General features: G+C 54.6%; 5 protein-coding genes across 5 annotated transcripts; 2 read left to right on the forward strand and 3 right to left on the reverse strand.

The window, feature by feature from the left end:
- Positions 1-96: 96 nt before the first annotated feature.
- On the forward strand, positions 97-1,338 carry AB675_4666 (uncharacterized protein; the record flags this gene model as incomplete). The annotated part of the gene is made up of 1 exon (XM_018144820.1): positions 97-1,338. The coding sequence occupies one exon, from the start codon at positions 97-99 to the stop codon at positions 1,336-1,338; it is 1,242 nt and encodes a 413-aa protein (XP_017999169.1).
- A 302-nt stretch (positions 1,339-1,640) lies between these two features.
- On the reverse strand, positions 1,641-6,218 carry AB675_4667 (Ankyrin-3; the record flags this gene model as incomplete). Its single annotated transcript, XM_018144821.1, has 7 exons — positions 1,641-4,617; positions 4,672-5,241; positions 5,299-5,323; positions 5,374-5,544; positions 5,603-5,700; positions 5,749-5,878; positions 5,933-6,218. 7 exons carry the CDS (start codon positions 6,216-6,218, stop codon positions 1,641-1,643), a joined length of 4,257 nt encoding a protein of 1,418 aa, XP_017998951.1.
- Positions 6,219-6,604: 386 nt separating this feature from the next.
- AB675_4668 (uncharacterized protein) lies at positions 6,605-7,392 on the forward strand (the record flags this gene model as incomplete). The annotated part of the gene is made up of 2 exons (XM_018144822.1): positions 6,605-6,630; positions 7,095-7,392. The coding sequence occupies 2 exons, from the start codon at positions 6,605-6,607 to the stop codon at positions 7,390-7,392; spliced, it is 324 nt and encodes a 107-aa protein (XP_017998990.1).
- A 1,063-nt stretch (positions 7,393-8,455) lies between these two features.
- AB675_4669 (uncharacterized protein) lies at positions 8,456-12,847 on the reverse strand (the record flags this gene model as incomplete). The annotated part of the gene is made up of 2 exons (XM_018144823.1): positions 8,456-8,997; positions 9,322-12,847. The coding sequence occupies 2 exons, from the start codon at positions 12,845-12,847 to the stop codon at positions 8,456-8,458; spliced, it is 4,068 nt and encodes a 1,355-aa protein (XP_017998953.1).
- Positions 12,848-13,739: 892 nt separating this feature from the next.
- AB675_4670 (uncharacterized protein) lies at positions 13,740-14,608 on the reverse strand (the record flags this gene model as incomplete). The annotated part of the gene is made up of 3 exons (XM_018144825.1): positions 13,740-14,175; positions 14,223-14,377; positions 14,453-14,608. The coding sequence occupies 3 exons, from the start codon at positions 14,606-14,608 to the stop codon at positions 13,740-13,742; spliced, it is 747 nt and encodes a 248-aa protein (XP_017998893.1).
- Between the last annotated feature and the right edge of the window lie 1,172 nt (positions 14,609-15,780).

Raw genomic sequence — 15,780 nt, forward strand, 5'->3', positions numbered from 1 at the left:
ACCAATACACACATCTACAGCCTACTCTTCTGCTTCCCAACCTACTTCCGACTTTCAACCACCTATTCTCGTTCCAGCAAAGGCCTCCCAGCAGCAATGTCGTCCTCCACCTTCCCGCCCATCAACGGCATGTTCCCGCGCTACTACGACCTCCTCGAAGTCCACCAAAACGCGGCCAAACAGGAAATCATATCCTCCTGGCGCCATCTCCAGCTCCGAAACCACCCAGACAAGGCAGGAAATGCTCCAGAACAGGTCGAGAAAGCAGCAGCAATCAACCACGCCAAAGACATCCTCACCGACAACGTCCAACGCGCAGAATACGATCGCGAACTCGCCGCAGAAGAAGCACGAATCGCAGCAGCAGCCGCTGCCGCAGAACGACAAGCAGAATGGGCCGCAGCAGCAGCAGAAGCAGATGCACGAAGTCGTGGTTTTGGTTCTACCACGAATTTTGGTTTCAATTTCGGCTATGAGGAGGCCTCTGAGCCTCTGTTTCCACAACCCACCACGAACGACGAGAACAGCAACACCGCCGAAGACATCCCACCACGCTCCGATTCCGCCTCCCCAGGCTGCACCCGCGTCCTCGCTTCCTGTCCGACCCACGCTCACATTCCTCCATATTCGCCGCATCTCTCTGATCGCGCTTTCGGGAATCCAGATTACATCGACCGCAGCACAGGAACAGCAATCCCATTCCAGCATTTCTCCCCTCCTGCTTCCGCCTACACGGCCGAATTTCCGCATAATGGCACGAAGCCCACCTCAGCGGGTTGGTTTGCGGCGCGTTCTGGTTGTTGGAAACTTCACCTCGAGCATCAGAAAGCAGTCGATTTGGCGGTAGAGTGCTGCGATCACGCCGTCCTCCTCTCCCAACGCGTCGTTGCGCTCCGCAGCGAGCTGATATTCTTGGAAGTGCGCGAGGGGCTGGAGCGGCGTACAGCCGCTACGTACTTGGTAGTAGAGCTCTGCCACTGGGCAGCAGCAGGCTACAAATACGCCAAAAACAGCATCGATGGGAGCGTGAGAATGCGCGTGGAGGACGCTGTTCCGGTGTTGTGGGCCGTGCACGAGCAATTGCTCGCGCTGGGGATGTGTTTGCGGCAGGCTCTGACCGCTGTCAACGGGTACTTGGCTGATATGGATGGGGAGTGGTTGAGGGGGTTTTTGGACGGATGGGACGCGTTGGTTGTTGTGCCGGAGGTTTTGCGGGAGGGGTGGAAGGATGTGTGGGAGCGGGGACGCGTTGATGGGCTGGAAGGGGCGAATTGGAGGCGGAGTGAGTGGGAGGGATGGCCTGTGGGGGGCTTGGTGGTGAGGCGGATGGAGGGATAGGGAGAGGAAGCGGGAGTAGATGTGGGAGCGGGAACAGAAGTGGTGGGCTGAACGAAAAGTTTGGGAGTTTTTCTGGCCAGAGGCCTCCCTGGCAGTCATTTCTCAATACCTGCTCTGAGCACGAATGACGCTCGCGTCATGCTCAAATCATATCCGATTCACGGCCGACCCACGCTTGACTCACGCTCGCTGAAAGGAAGCCGAGCTGAGCCCATACTGAAATGCGTCGCAGTTCCTGGTCACGGGGAGAACACTTAGGTGGTCATAATGTCATTGATCTCGTCAAAGCGAGAAAGATCTTACTAGTCTGTTGTCGAATTCTCTTCAAAACTCTGCGCGAGCTCTTGCCCAACTTGTTCTCCCTCCAGAGCATTCTCCTTCGATGACCGCGCCAGGAGATGCTCTGCGGCATCTCCCGATGTTGTCGATTGCACGTCTGTTGACTCCGACGTGCGCTCAACATTCATGCCTCTGGCAGGGAGCCCAACTGCGCCAGCCTCCCGCAGCACTCGCATGACGCTCTTGTGGCCTCCCTTCGATGCCCAATGCAGCGCAGAGCGGCCATGCATATCCACAGCATTGACGTTCGCGCCATTCTCCACCAGCATCTGCACAATCGTCTCGTGGCCCTTGTTCGATGCGTCATGAAGCGCAGTTCGACCAGTGCGATCTGCAGCATTGACGTTCGCGCCATTCTCCACCAGCATCCGCACAATCGCCTCGTGGCTCTCGTTCGATGCGTCATGTAGCGCAGTCCGACCAGTGCGATCTGCAGCATTGACGTTCGCGCCATTCTCCAACAGCATCCGCACAATTGCCACGTGGCCCTTGTTCGATGCGTCATGAAGCGCAGTTTGACCAGTACGATCTGCAGCATTGACGTCCGCTCTCTTGTTCAGTAGCATGCGCACGATCGCTCCGTGACCTCCCCACGATGCTAGCTGCAGCGCGGTTTCATGGCGGGGCCGGTTATTCCCTACCACATTGACATCCACACCTTCGTCAAGCAAGATCTCCACCACCTTTGCGTGGCCTCGATATGCAGCACCCTGCAGCGCAGTTCCACCCTCTCCGAAAGCGTGCACATCTGTGCCCTTGTCGAGCAGCATTCGCACCATCGTCTCGCGACCTGTCCCGGATGCATATCGCAGTGCGGCTGCACTGTCGCTTATAAGGCTGGCATCCGCACCCTTGTCCAGCAGAAGCGTGACGACGTCCTTACGGCGCGCCTTGACTGCCAGCGAGAGTGCTGTTTCAGGATGGCCGACTGGGCTTCCTGTGCGATCGATGTCTGCACCGTGATCTAGGAGAATCTGTACCACTGCCGAGCGACCGTTGTAGGATGCTACCTGCAGCGCAGTGCCGGGATTGGGCTGCTCGTCGTCCTCGGCGGAGCGCTCACCAAGAAAGCAGTCTCCTACGACAGCGTTGATGTCTGCAACTTTGTTCGACAGCAACTCGACCACTTCGAGGCAACCATTCATTGATGCCAACACCAGCGCTGTTGCCAATGTGAGCTCGTCGGTAAAGCTGGTGTCACCATACTTGTCCAGTAGCACCTGCACCAGCTCCATCGAACCACCACTTGATGCTCCTTGCAAAGCGGTGCGGTGAGCACGTCGTGTGACACCGATTTTCGCAATCCTATCGAGAAGCATCTGCGCCACCTTCTTCTGACTCCAGCGCGCAGCCTCGTATAATGCTTCGTTGAGGGACTCTTCAGCAAGTTCCGCCTGCGCGTCCCTATCGAGTAGCATCTGCAGAATCACTCCGTCTCCATATGCGCCTGACGCTTCCTGAAGTGCACTGCGGTAGGAACGTCCGTTAAAGTCAATCTTTGCACTTCCTTCGAGCATGGACTTCACCATCTCCACACTGCGGTACTTCACGGCAGCCCACAACGGACTTTTCGCTATGCCTGCTCTTGAGAACGGATCACTTATTTCCCAGTGGCCTCGGCCTCGTTCGATGTCCGCACTAGCGCCTCTAGCTATGAGCATTTGCACCACCTCATTACAGCCGTTCTGGCACGCTTCATGTAATGCGGTGGTTTTGTATGGGCCTCCTGCGATGTCGACGTTGGCACCCTTGTTCAGCAGCATTCGCACCACCTCCTTGCGCTTCCTCTCCGATGCTGCATGCAGGGCGGTGACACCGTCCTCTCTCCGGGCGTCGACGTCGATATCGTTCCTGTCCAGCAACACTTTCACCACTGCCTCGCGCCCAAGCTCTGATGCCAGAATGAGTGCAGTCCAGCCTTGCCGTCCTTGCATCAATTCCTGTTGTGTAGGAACGTTGTACTTTGCTGTAAACGAATCCATGTCTACCGCAATAGGACATGTGCTTCCATTTCTCGCAGGGGCATTAACATTTGCGCCATGATCCAGAAGCATCTGCACCACGGTGGCATGTCCTCCGCCCGTCGCAGATAACAGCGCCGTGTCCAGACTGCCTTCCTCATCAGTCACCTCGCTGCCATTTTCAAGTATCGTGCTAACCACTTCTGACAACCCAAACATAGCTGCATAATATAGGAGTGGTGCATAACAACACCGAAAGGCCGATTGGTGTAGTGCCCAGACGCCAATGTCGGGATTGTGCAGTCGAATGCAGAATTTCAGGCCAGCATTGTCGTCGGACATGAGCCGCAGCACAAGATTAACGATCTTCTGATCAAGATCTCGACCCACGTTATGAGCATGTTCCCACCACTGCTCAGCGACGCGCCGTGCCAGCGGATACCTCACGGTTGCTTGTGTCTTTGTGGTGTGACCTTGGTCCGCCAGGTATAAGAGATAGTGTAGGGATGCTTTGGCGATGATTTCGTGGGAAATACGCGGAGCGAAGCTGGCTTTGTAACCACACCGTTCGGACTTCAGATACTCCTTGACAGAATTATGCGACAGTCGAACCATTGTAGTCCATGGCCTATGCTCCTGGTCATTTCTGTCTGCGACGTAGATATCAATCAAGCTAGAACATATCGTCCTGATACTTTCTGGTTCTGGTAAACGATTTTCCGGTAGAAATCCTGCTCCATCCGCAACGTCAATCGCGAGTATTTCCACGATCTGCGGTAACGACAGAGGGCGCACTGAGTAGCACAGCCACTGAAGTACTGTCAGCGCATGCAGAAGATATCCTTGTGAGTCCAGCTGCTCAAGGATTCGATCGTATGTTTCGTCCAGTGTTGTAGGCAGGCTCTCCAACGCTTTCTGCAATTCCGGCGGCATCACACATCGACGAATCGTTTCCAATTGACAGTGCACCCAATAGAACCTGGACAATTTGTCAGCGTCCTTGGATGCTCATAGAGGCCTATATTGGACTCACATTCCATCTGCCTTGGCCATCAAATGCTCCGAGATCTCGTCCTTACGGCCGGACCACTTCTGCATCTTGGGATCCTGATTCAGTCGGACCTCGATATATGTGTTGATGTCCACATCCACGATCGCGCTGTGTATGCCAACGTCAACATGAGGGATTGAAGATATTGCCTCTTCGATCTCTTTCTCTCGGCGACTCGTCGCCAATATCCGCAATCCACTAATTTGTTTCCGGGCGAGACTCGTGAGGTGATCCATCAGTGCTTCAAGGTCAGTGCATTCATCCAGCGCATCCAACACGATGTACGCCGAACTTGCAGCGCTAAGGATGTCTTGCAAAAGCTCCCAAATTGTGGTCGAAGAAGGTTGTCGCTGGCCGTTGTCACAACGCTCGTAAACAGCCTCCATCGCCTGTCGGCCGGCTGCCGTTCGACTCGCTACCTGATGAAGAATGGATCGGACCATCTTGTCGGTGCGCTGTTTCGCGTTGTCGTTGAAGTCGAAATAAAAGTACGCAACAGCAATCTCGTGATCTGCATCTTGAAGCTGGAGCAGATGTTGTAGAGCTGCGGCGCTGTTGCAGCTAGTGAGCATGCTTTTCAGGTCGACACCAACGAAAAATTGGGCTTACCTCAGAACGGTTTTGCCACACCCGGCTGGCCATGCAGGTTAGCTCCGATATTAGTGCTACCGCCCAAATACGTACGAATTCCATGCAGCCACATCAACGATGTCGTGTCACTCAGCCACTGTCCGAATTGCTCTGCTTCCAGAAGCCACAGACCGGTGCCCGGCTGCCGCTTCTGTAGCGCACTGTAATAGTTGGTCGATGGATCTGGGATCTTAAGCCACTGAGCGATTTTGTGTTGTTGATCTTCTGTAACATGTTTAGTCTAGTGTCAGGCATAAGGTGAGTCCCTCGGACGACAACTCACGTATTGAGCGCGACTTTAGATCGACAGTACGGAGATCAAGCGTCTTCACCTGCTCGGTCAAGTCGTTGATGTTCTGGTGGACAACTGTCACCATCGCCCTAGCAGTATCAGTACTATGGGAGGCAGACCGTCCACGCTATACCCACGTGAGGTCTCCGAGGATCGCGCAATGTACAATGCTCTTGACGCGCTCGATGCGTTGCAGAACTTCGTCGGCATCCTTCTTGTTCCAGGGCCACATGACTTTGGCAATGAAGCGTTCGCCCTTGCCTGGACCTATGTGTGACTTTAGTATAGCATTCTGTAGTATATGGGCTCATCCGGCCTAACCTGGGAGCTGCTTCAGGATTTCTTCGAGTGAATTCTGCATCTGCTGAATAGGTCCATTCTCCTGCGCTAGGAGCTTGAACTTGTTGAGACATGAATCATCGACTGATGTTGCTTCCACCCGATACTGCAGGTCCAGGAGTAGTCCGTATAGCTGGCTGGCTTCGCTCGAGAGCCTCGCGTGGTCTGCTTTGGCATGCTTGATGTCTTTGACGCTGCTTCCCGCCTTCATGAACACGTCGAGTACCTTGAGGATACCCGTTATGATGGGCATGACTAAAGGGTCCATGACCGCGACGACAGACGGCCAACTCGCCACAGAACACAGTGTATAGTATAAGATCTTGACTCACAGTTGGAAAGGAATAGGAGAGCAGTAGATACAAGATCAAACGTACGATCCAGATGTCTTCCATCTTTCCAGTAGAAGCTGCTTGCTGTGAACGGAAGACTGCACCAGGGGTGCTTTTAATGCAGCACCTCATTGGCGGCGACTTGATCTGTTCGTGGACCAGCAAACATCGACAGACTTACGGCGGCAGTCGGCGATCTACCGTGTCGGATACAAACAGGCACCCGATGAATAGGAGATAGTAGACTGTCAACGCAGCCGGTGAGTGTGCATGGCAGCTCCGATCCCGCTGTATCATACGAATTAGGTGCCAGAAGCACACCATGAGCATTCGTCCAGAACGTGAGAGGTGTGTTCGATCATATATTAGTGGTGAACTTTGCTCTGGACTACCTCAGGCTGGCAACTGGTGCAGGTGCGAGCAACCGAGACGAGCCCGCTGATGCGGGACTTGGTTCCACTCATCTTCGGCTACAAGCATACCGACCTATATCTGCAGTCGTCACCTATCTTTCCAGCTACAAATCTGGTAGCAAATGATAGCGACTCGGGACTTGAGTGAACAGGATGTATCCAGGTGCAACTCCGAAATCAGAACACAGCACTGACGTCCATCGCACCAGAGTGTACAACTGAGCCCTAACCCTACGAAGTGTCGACTAACCGTTTATCCTTCCTGGACAAACTTGTGGTCCGCATATCATACAGCGCCTCCTTTTTCTCGAAGTACAGCCAGCTGACCGCACAACATCTTCTCCAGTCTGCTGTGCTTCAAGACCAGCATTAAAAGCCCTCACTCACTCCGTGCCTCAGCCTCGCCAATACGACAATTATCTCCTCAGAGGCACTCGTCTCCCTGGACCCCTCGCCCGAGCCGTGCAACCAGAAGTCCAAGTCACCGCACCACTACAAAGACCACACAGACACGCACACCGCAGCTATGATATCAGACAGCCAGCTATACACGCTCGCCCTCTTCCTGGGCTCAGCGTCGATGCTCATGATCGTCCTCTACCACTTCCTCGAAGTCAATGCTGTCGACGAGGATGACACGGCGGTGGGCGTGAAGAGCGGAGGTGTTGCTGTGGGCAGGGAGGGCGAGAAGCTATGAGCAAGCTTGCTTTGAGAGAATGGACGATGCACACATCTACGAAGCATTCTGGCCGCGACCGGCGATTGCACTTCCAGTCCTGGAGCCCTCGGATGGCAGTCGGAGGATCAGCGCCAATTCTACAGAAGCCAGCCGCCACGGGTTACTTGGCATGATGACGAGCAACAGCTATGGACACTGCTGGGAAGGTTGATGAGTTCCTTGGGAGATACTGATGGCAGGAAAACATCACAACACTGGTCCGGCGACGTGTGAGGAGATCCACATCCCCAGTTTCTCATCATGTTCAAAATATCACGAGTCAGCTCAGTCCAAGTCCGCGCAAAGATCGACCAGGGTGCGTCTCAGGATTCACACGCTCAATACTAAGCACTCGACTTCGCCGTTCGGCCGCCATACTGCTATTCCCGAACACCAGCCTATCCGAACGCAGGTCCAAGCGCGCACCTGCAACGCAACGCTCACCTGAGCAGGTCACGCCGCGCTCGAGTCAGGGAAGCACCGAGATCGAGGAATGGGCGGAGGTCAGATCGACGCGTATCGATAGCGTTACGACCCGAAGACAACGGCTGCTCTTCAAGCTGCGAGCTCGACGAGTGCTGTTAATTTTCACACACCCGAGTGAACGCGGTCGAAACGTGTCTGCTTGTGGTCTAGCTAGGTACAGAGGATACCATTGCCTGAACATAAAATACTTCAAAGATTCTGATTTCGTGTTCGAGTCGTGCCCATGTCCTGCGAGCTCGCCGCAATGCAGAGCTACTTGTCTAGGTTTCGATGGCAATTGCCTCTTGCCTGCCGGAAGTATCTCATTCTCCTGCAATGAATGCTGTCCCAGTAGGACCCCATGCCACGCTATGCTGTGCACCGAGTCGTCCTTGGTGACGACCGCTGCTTACTTCTGCATTCCATCCCTATTGCCGACTCTGCCCAGATCGATATTCCGTAGACCGTGACTCCGAGCGCCTCGACTTCACCGTCGCACCGTGCGACCATGCGGAGGCATGTCGTTCGTTCCCTGACACAACCAGTAGTCACCAGCCTCTCCCCGAAAGATACCATATCATTCCCCCGCAACAACGACCCCCCGTCTCCCCACTCCCCACTTCCCTCCAGCAAACGCCTCCCTCCTCCCATCCTCCTTCCCCACCAACGTACACGCGCCCCTCTCCAACCCGACCCCCAACTCCTTCTTTCTCCGTTCCAAGCCCCTCAGTGTCTCCAACGCAGTCCTCTTCACACCAACCTTCGGGCCTTCCACCTTCCCCTCGCCGTCGCCTTGTGTGGGCGGGTGGGTTTTGAGGAATGCTTTTAATGCTGCTGCGTTCTGGTTCGCGGCGTGTTCTGCGTCATTGGCTGCATTCATCATTTTCGTAGAGGAAATGGTGGTGTTGTCCGGTTGGAAATCAGGGGCTGGTGAGACGTTGGAGGGGCCGTTGGGGTTGTGTGTGGTGGTCTTGAGTTTGGACTTGTCGACCGTGGTAGTGGTGACGACCCAGGCGTCGGTTGAGAGGTCGGTGTGTTTGTTTGGGCCCTTGGTCGAAAGTAGTGGGATAGACGGCGTGGTCTGTTGGTCGGTGTGATTGGTGAGGTATGTGATTGGATCTGTAATTGAGACTGAATAGAAGAAAGACAGGTCAGCTGGTTCGTGTCGTGCCTTTGAGGAGGGCAAACTTGAGAGCATGGGGAAGCAGGATGAGGGCGAGGAGTGTAGGTACGGCGGTGCTGGAGGCCTCTTCATCTAATTCTCGCTCTGCGATTATGGTACTTTCGAGCGTTGCCTGCGGTGTCTGGCAAGTTGGGTGTAGAATACAGCTCTCACTGCTCGAGCACATCGAGGAAGGCTTTGTGTTTATGCGAAGAATAATTATGGTATTTCTCACTTATGAATACAGCATCAGGGATATCATGCACATCACTACAACTTACCCGCACTCCCCGTCTTCGGCCCATCGCCCAACCTCATAGCCACCTCGTGCAGATGTGTCTCATCGAGATGCTTCATCAACTCATCCATGCTCGCAAAAGTGTACTTTGCGCTGTACGTGCCGTCGCCGTTCTTGCTAGGACAATGCTTCCACCAGCACCCATATGGCTTCGGCTCTTTCTCGATCTGCTCGGCATCGGGACCGTGCTTCTTTCGAATGTGCTTTCTCAGGGTCTCGAGGTTGTGCAGCTCGTCACCGCAGCGAGGGAAGCGACATTTGAAGATGCTGTGCTGAGGTGAGGAGGAGGACGGCTCGGTCCCGTCATGCAGCGCTGAGAGCGAGGTGTGCTTGTTCTTCGAGCCCGGTGGCCGGCCACGACGTTTGCCCGAGGGGAATTGGGGGTAGTCATTTGAAGCAGGGCTAGCCATTGCGTCGTCGGCCTTGCGCTTCGATGGAGTCACACTCACACTTGCCTCAGAAGCGGCTCGAGTGCTCTCTCGAAGACGCGAAGGACCGGCTTGCGCAGGCTCTTTGCCGGTAGAAATATGTTTGTTGCGTGCACCAAGTCGAGCAAGCAATACGGGGGAAGTTGAAGTCGTCGCGCCAGAATCGCGCTTGTCCGATTCGGGAATAGCTCCGTTCGGCGCGTCTTCACTGCCTGCCCGTACTGTCTGCACTCTCTTCTTTCTTGGTTGTAGTCCTCTCTCGCCGAGCTTAAATCGAGGTGGTGCAGCAGGGATGTCAACGTATGCCACTTTTGGAGGTGGAGGACCGCCAGGGTCAATCGCTTCCCAGTCGAAAGTGTTGAGGTCCGAGTCGACTTCGATGTACTTGTACAGCATCGACCCAAGGTGGGCGTTCAAGGGTCGCTCCGTGGGATGTCTTCCTGCAGCGATCATGATATCCCTTGCGACTGTTCGTGGATCATAGTACTCCTTATTCAGTGCTTCATTCTTGTTGACAGGACGTGCCAATATAGTCTTCGGCTTCTGCGGTTGTTGCGGTGGAGGAGGAGGTGCGGCTTGTTGCTGGTATGGTTGCGGATGAATCATTGATGGCGGACCAGGCACGAACATGGCCTGCGGCGGTGGAGGTATCATGCCATTTGGTGCTTGAAACTGACGGAGGAGATCCATTGGCTCTGGTGAAGGGCTGTTCGCACCCGCATTGTCATCCGAGACATAGTTCTCATTATCGGCGAGCTGTGTGAGGTCAATAAGCTCAGAGAAGTCTCGCTTCTTGGACATTGCTTCCTTCGATCCAGGAGGTGGCTCTGGACGTGCTTGTGCCGGAGGTCTCCCTCGCTGCTTGAACCGATTCTCCGATTTCGCCTGCCCAGGCTGCAAGGGAATGACTGACGGGATGAAAGGTGGTGCACGAAATTGCGCTTGGCTCGGAGTCGTAGGCTGTGGTACTGGTTGGTATGCATAGGAGGGAGGCGGAGCTCCTGGAATTTGTCCGCCTGGCATGAGTGGCGCCGGAGAAGGTTGAGTAGCCTCTTGCTTCTGACCTTTACTAAGATCAGGCACACTTTGCAGTAATTGCCTTGCAAACTGGCCGCGGTGAAATTTCAGGCCTCGCTTCTCCAGCAAGTCGCACAAGTCGATATAATTTGGATTTGTGTCCAGAATAGCATTGATATCAGCAGCAGTGATTTCGATGGTTTCATTTCCCGGCTCAGCTTTTAGAGCGGTGATCGCTGCCGCCGCGAGTGCTTCTCGCTTATCATTGGGCCATTCGACTCCTCCAGCGGCATTTCGTGCTGGCAATGGCTGAGTCGGTGGTGGTGGCATTATCGTGGAAGCTGTAGGAGCTCTGGGAGCATTTGCTGCTTTCTCGGGATTTCGTTCATAGGATTGCCGTACTCTTCGCTCAGCTGGGAATCTTCCTGCGTCCGGGAGACCTTCCTCGTTGTCTTCTACAATCACCTTGTAGCCGTTGAGTGGTACGCTAGGATCCAAGTCGGCAGGTCGGACTGGAGGAGGACGTTTCTTCCTGGTAGGCGCGGGCGCTGTCGATATATCGGCGGGTCCATCTGCAGCTGCCACAGGGGCAGACACCTGAGCCGGCGGCGCGGTAGACGGTCCAGGAACTGCTGCTGCTGGGGCCGAAGACTTGGGAACCGCGGCTCTGGCAATGTTCGGTGACGCTGTGGGCGGGGCTTTGTTAGAGCTGGTAGCGACCGCATTCGTCCCACCCTTCCTCATGTCGTCCCATAGCTTTTGGAACATGGCCGGGTCCTGCTGGCGAAACTCCTTCATCTTGTCCATCATGATCTTCATCTGCATTGCCATGTCGTCCGCAGGAGGCGGTGAACTCTGCACTGCTTCCTGAGCAGGCGCTGGCTTCTTCTTACTCTTCGGTGCAGCTTTGGCAGGTTTTGGTTGCGCAGACTTCGGCCGCTGAGCTTCAGGTGACTTAGCCGCCTTAGTAGCCGCATCTGCCATGTTCTTAGCAGCGCGTTCCAATGTAGCCGCGGCCTCCTGGTCTGCCTTCTTTCTTGCCTCATCTTCGGCTTTCTTCTTAGCCTCTTCTTCCTTCTTCCGTTTCGCCTCATCTTGCTTTCGCCTAACTTCCGCCTCTGCCGCCTCCTCACGACGCCTCTCATGTTCTCGATGATACGGGTTGAAGACCTGACTTGGATCAATGTAGGTCGGCATATTGTCAGCCACCTCTGCCGGTATGGTGGGCTCCGAATTCGAGGTCACCAGATTTGATATGCTCGTAGCTGCTTGGGACGATGAATTCACCTGCTTTCGTTGCGCCGCTGTGTTCCTAGACGCAGGCGCTCGCTGTTTCGACACGTTCGGACTACGAGATGGCGCAGTCTGTGATGGCGCACGTTGATGTTGGACTGGCGCAGCAGTGTATGGTGAGTTCGAGCGGGCCGGCTGGGCGCGTGGATTACCAGCACTCTGCTGGTTTTTGCGACTGGCTGCACCTGCTAATGCTTGTGCCGCAGGTGACATATGCCCATTATTCGTGTTAGAAGGCATACTGTTGTAGTTTGGCGGATTGGTGGAGTATTGGCGCTGCGCACCAGGAGCCTGTAAGGGAGACTGGGTGCGAGCGACGGCTGTTGCTGTCATGCCATTATATGATGCTCCGGTGGTAGCTTGCGCATTCCTACTCGAAGACTGCGGATTCAACTCAGATGCGGAGGCCAGCTGGTTCAGGCCCTGCAGAGTCAGGGCTCTACCTGTGGTCTTCGCATTGTCGTAAGTATTAGGGGCGCTTGCACTCGCCTGGTTGGCATAGTTGTTGTCGTCTCTTCTATACTCGTACTGCCCAGTCTGACCAGCAGCGTAGCTGTCACCGTTGTATGACTGCTGCGGGTTCTGACCGTAGCCCTGACCCTGCCCTTGCCAGTCGTAGCCCGAGGTTGGATACTGAGATTGGCGATCGCCTGGAAACGTCACCGGCGCATACGGATTCGCCTGGCCCTGCCGGTGGGTTGAATATGCTGACGACTGTTGGTTGTTCGCGTCATAGTAGCTACCGTAGCCCGACAGAGGCGGGTATGACATGTCGGGTCTGGAGCATGCGCCTCGATGCAGAGCCCGCCCTGGGCGACGATAGCACAGATGCGTTCGACGTTGCGGACGAATCTGGACGCGATGAAATGAGTGGAGAAATGTATGCGGCGCGGCGGGGGAGGAGCCGTTCACACGCCTTGGCACCCTACTAGGCTGTGATCCAAGAACTAAACATTTTCTGCATCCTTCCCAAGGTTAACATATCTCACGGCAAATTTCTCACAGCGACCCCCCTAGCAGGTAAATTGATGATAGATCGGTTCTGCGACTTGAAGCTCAAGTGAGGCTCCTGCCAAACTTCCTGGCTCGATTTTCAAAACAGTTCCAGCCCTCAGAGCCCGACCGGACTCGAAATCTTGAGGTTTAACTGCCAAGTGACCTGCTGAAAACGCTCAGTTTATGCCCGAACAGCCCGGCAACTTTCCTGCCCCTATTGCATCCATCTTGTCCCTAATTGCGACCATCTTACAGTCGACGCTGTCGCTTCTTTTAGAGACTCTTCTACTGAAGCCTCACACCAGACCTAAATGTCAAAGAGAAGACCGCCGAAGTCCCTCAGAAGCGGTGTCGTCGCAGGCGACTTGTGTGGTCCTAGCTGCATTCACCTCGCGCTAACACGGCAAGGCATGGCACGTCTTATCAAGAAGTCACGAAAACTGGAACTTGTGCAAGGGAGCATGGTCACTTCTTCATCGCCACGATGGGATCGTGTGAGACCACAATGGGACAAGCGAGTAGATCAAATCTGGGAAGCAATATCGAAATTGCTGGTGAAATTCAGGTTGTCTTTTCCTCATGTTGTGAGAGCGACGGTCTGACAGGTTACTGCTTCTCTTATGCGACTCGGGCTTGCTGTCACAGCAGCTGCTTCCAGGCCATCTCTTCACCCCGTATGTGTTACTGACACCGCTGCTTTCGACATTCTTTTACTCAATTCATATCCTTCTGGGTATCCTTCCTGCATTACGGGCGCGAGTCTTCTCGCTCTGGCTTCTGCCTCGCCGTCCCCTTCTTTGGACCTACTTCTCCGGCGTCGGAAGAGCAGCAAGCCGCCAACCACGAAAGCGAGTGCGAGCACGACGCCAATCACGATTCCAGCGATTGCTCCGCCAGACAGACCACTATGATGATTGCTCGATTTCTCTTCTGTATCGGCGCTTGAAGTTTGGCTTGATCCTTGGGTCGCTGTTGGGCTCGGACTCGCCGAGGCCGATGAAGATGGGATTTTCTCCGTCGTGACGCCGAACCAACTCGTCTCTGTGGACAGTGTACCTCCATGAAAAGGAATCTCACCGGCATTCAGCCAGAGCGCGTAGGTGCTGCACACAAGTCAGTACAACGCAGCACAAGACTCGGATCTTCATACTCGTTGACACTTAAGTTCGATGGCACCGTCCAGGAAAAAGTCGGACTCAGGGTATGCTGATAAACTAATCCAGCAGCGAGTCCGTTGACCTTACTCCAGTCATAGTCGTTATCATCGTACAGGCTCTCGTCCTGAATGAGCCAGATGTTGTAACTCTACAAATCGAGTTCTCTGATCAGCCATGCTGTCTTTGGGCTGGCTTCTTTTGGCTGATTTTGGTGGAAACTCACATAATTCCCTTCTGCCGTCCATTTCAATTCGTACGTCTCCCCTACACTGACCAGATCAGGGAAGTACTGCAATACAATTTGCGCCCTAGCAGAAGCCGCGAACAGCGCCAAGCAGACAAGTGCGAGCTTGCCCTTCACAATGGCAAGCCGTTGCATCTGGATTTGGAGACACGCTCGATCGCGAGCGCTGGCTTCAGACTATGTGGTAAGTACAAAGAAACAATTATTAGGTATGTCAATGTGGGCGGGGCATGGGTTGGGCGATATGAATCTCAGCCAGCCCAGATCTGCCATTTCGACCACCAAAAGTTTACCAGACCTGCAGGTTGAAGCGCATAATGATTCGTGCAGTCAGCGACCACATAAGTTTCTTATCAGTGGTCGAATCGCGAAGCCATACACAAGCTCAGGCGACTAAAGCTTAGCCAATCACTACAGTCGTTGAATCTGACCGCAGAAACACGAAGGCCGAGCATTGGCAAGATGACTTGCAATGTAAGATCAAAAGCTGGTTCCTCATGCCCGCCCATGGTGCAGTGATTTGGCTGTGGCGCGGGCCAGTTCTCCGACTTCAGAGGGCGACGGGAAACATGTACTTCCTACAGAGTGGCAGCTGCAGGGCCTAACAAAGAGCCCGCCACGTGCCAGTCATGGTCATCCCAAGCGAGCGTCTCACGCTTTGCACAAGTCGAACAGACCTGCTCCGGTGTCGCGCCTGGGAGATTTCGTGCGCCCGACAGTACGGGTAGGTTTCGAGCTCAAGTGCGGGGTCCCCGGGTCCAAGAGCGTGACCATCCTGGGCATCTCCACACGAATATCGATCTCAACGACATCGCTCCACGAGGCCTCGAACATCTACTAATGCACCACGAGGTTTTTAGGGTTCATCAGGCTTCTCGCTCGGCTATATCCTATGACAGCTCTGAATTCGAGATCCGAGGAAAACCTCAACCTCGAAGGTTCGACATCATCATCGAGTTTCTGCGATTGGCCGCAGCTCATCTCGGAAAGCTCGATCATCGCTTCTCGCCTTCTCGAAAGTGCTTCGTCGCTCTTCGAGACCGTGCGGAGGGGTCCCGATGGCGCTTCCAGATCTCGTGGCTTCACCGTAGCCATGTCGCCGCCTCGATCTCATTGGTCTCGCGCAAACCATTCCCGGGCAGCTTCCCCAGGTTTTGATCCGTCCACGAGGATCTCTACGACGAGGTCCTTGGGCCTCAATGACAGGTGGGCTATATAGTACTGCCAGAAGCCCCGATAATTATGAGATCTCATCCTTCACTCCGCATCACACAAGCAGAACAGCAACACGAGTGCTTGGCAAGTCT

Source organism: Cyphellophora attinorum (genome assembly GCF_001299255.1).
Source record: "Cyphellophora attinorum strain CBS 131958 chromosome Unknown Contig16, whole genome shotgun sequence".
In the NCBI taxonomy this organism is placed as follows: domain Eukaryota; kingdom Fungi; phylum Ascomycota; class Eurotiomycetes; order Chaetothyriales; family Cyphellophoraceae; genus Cyphellophora; species Cyphellophora attinorum.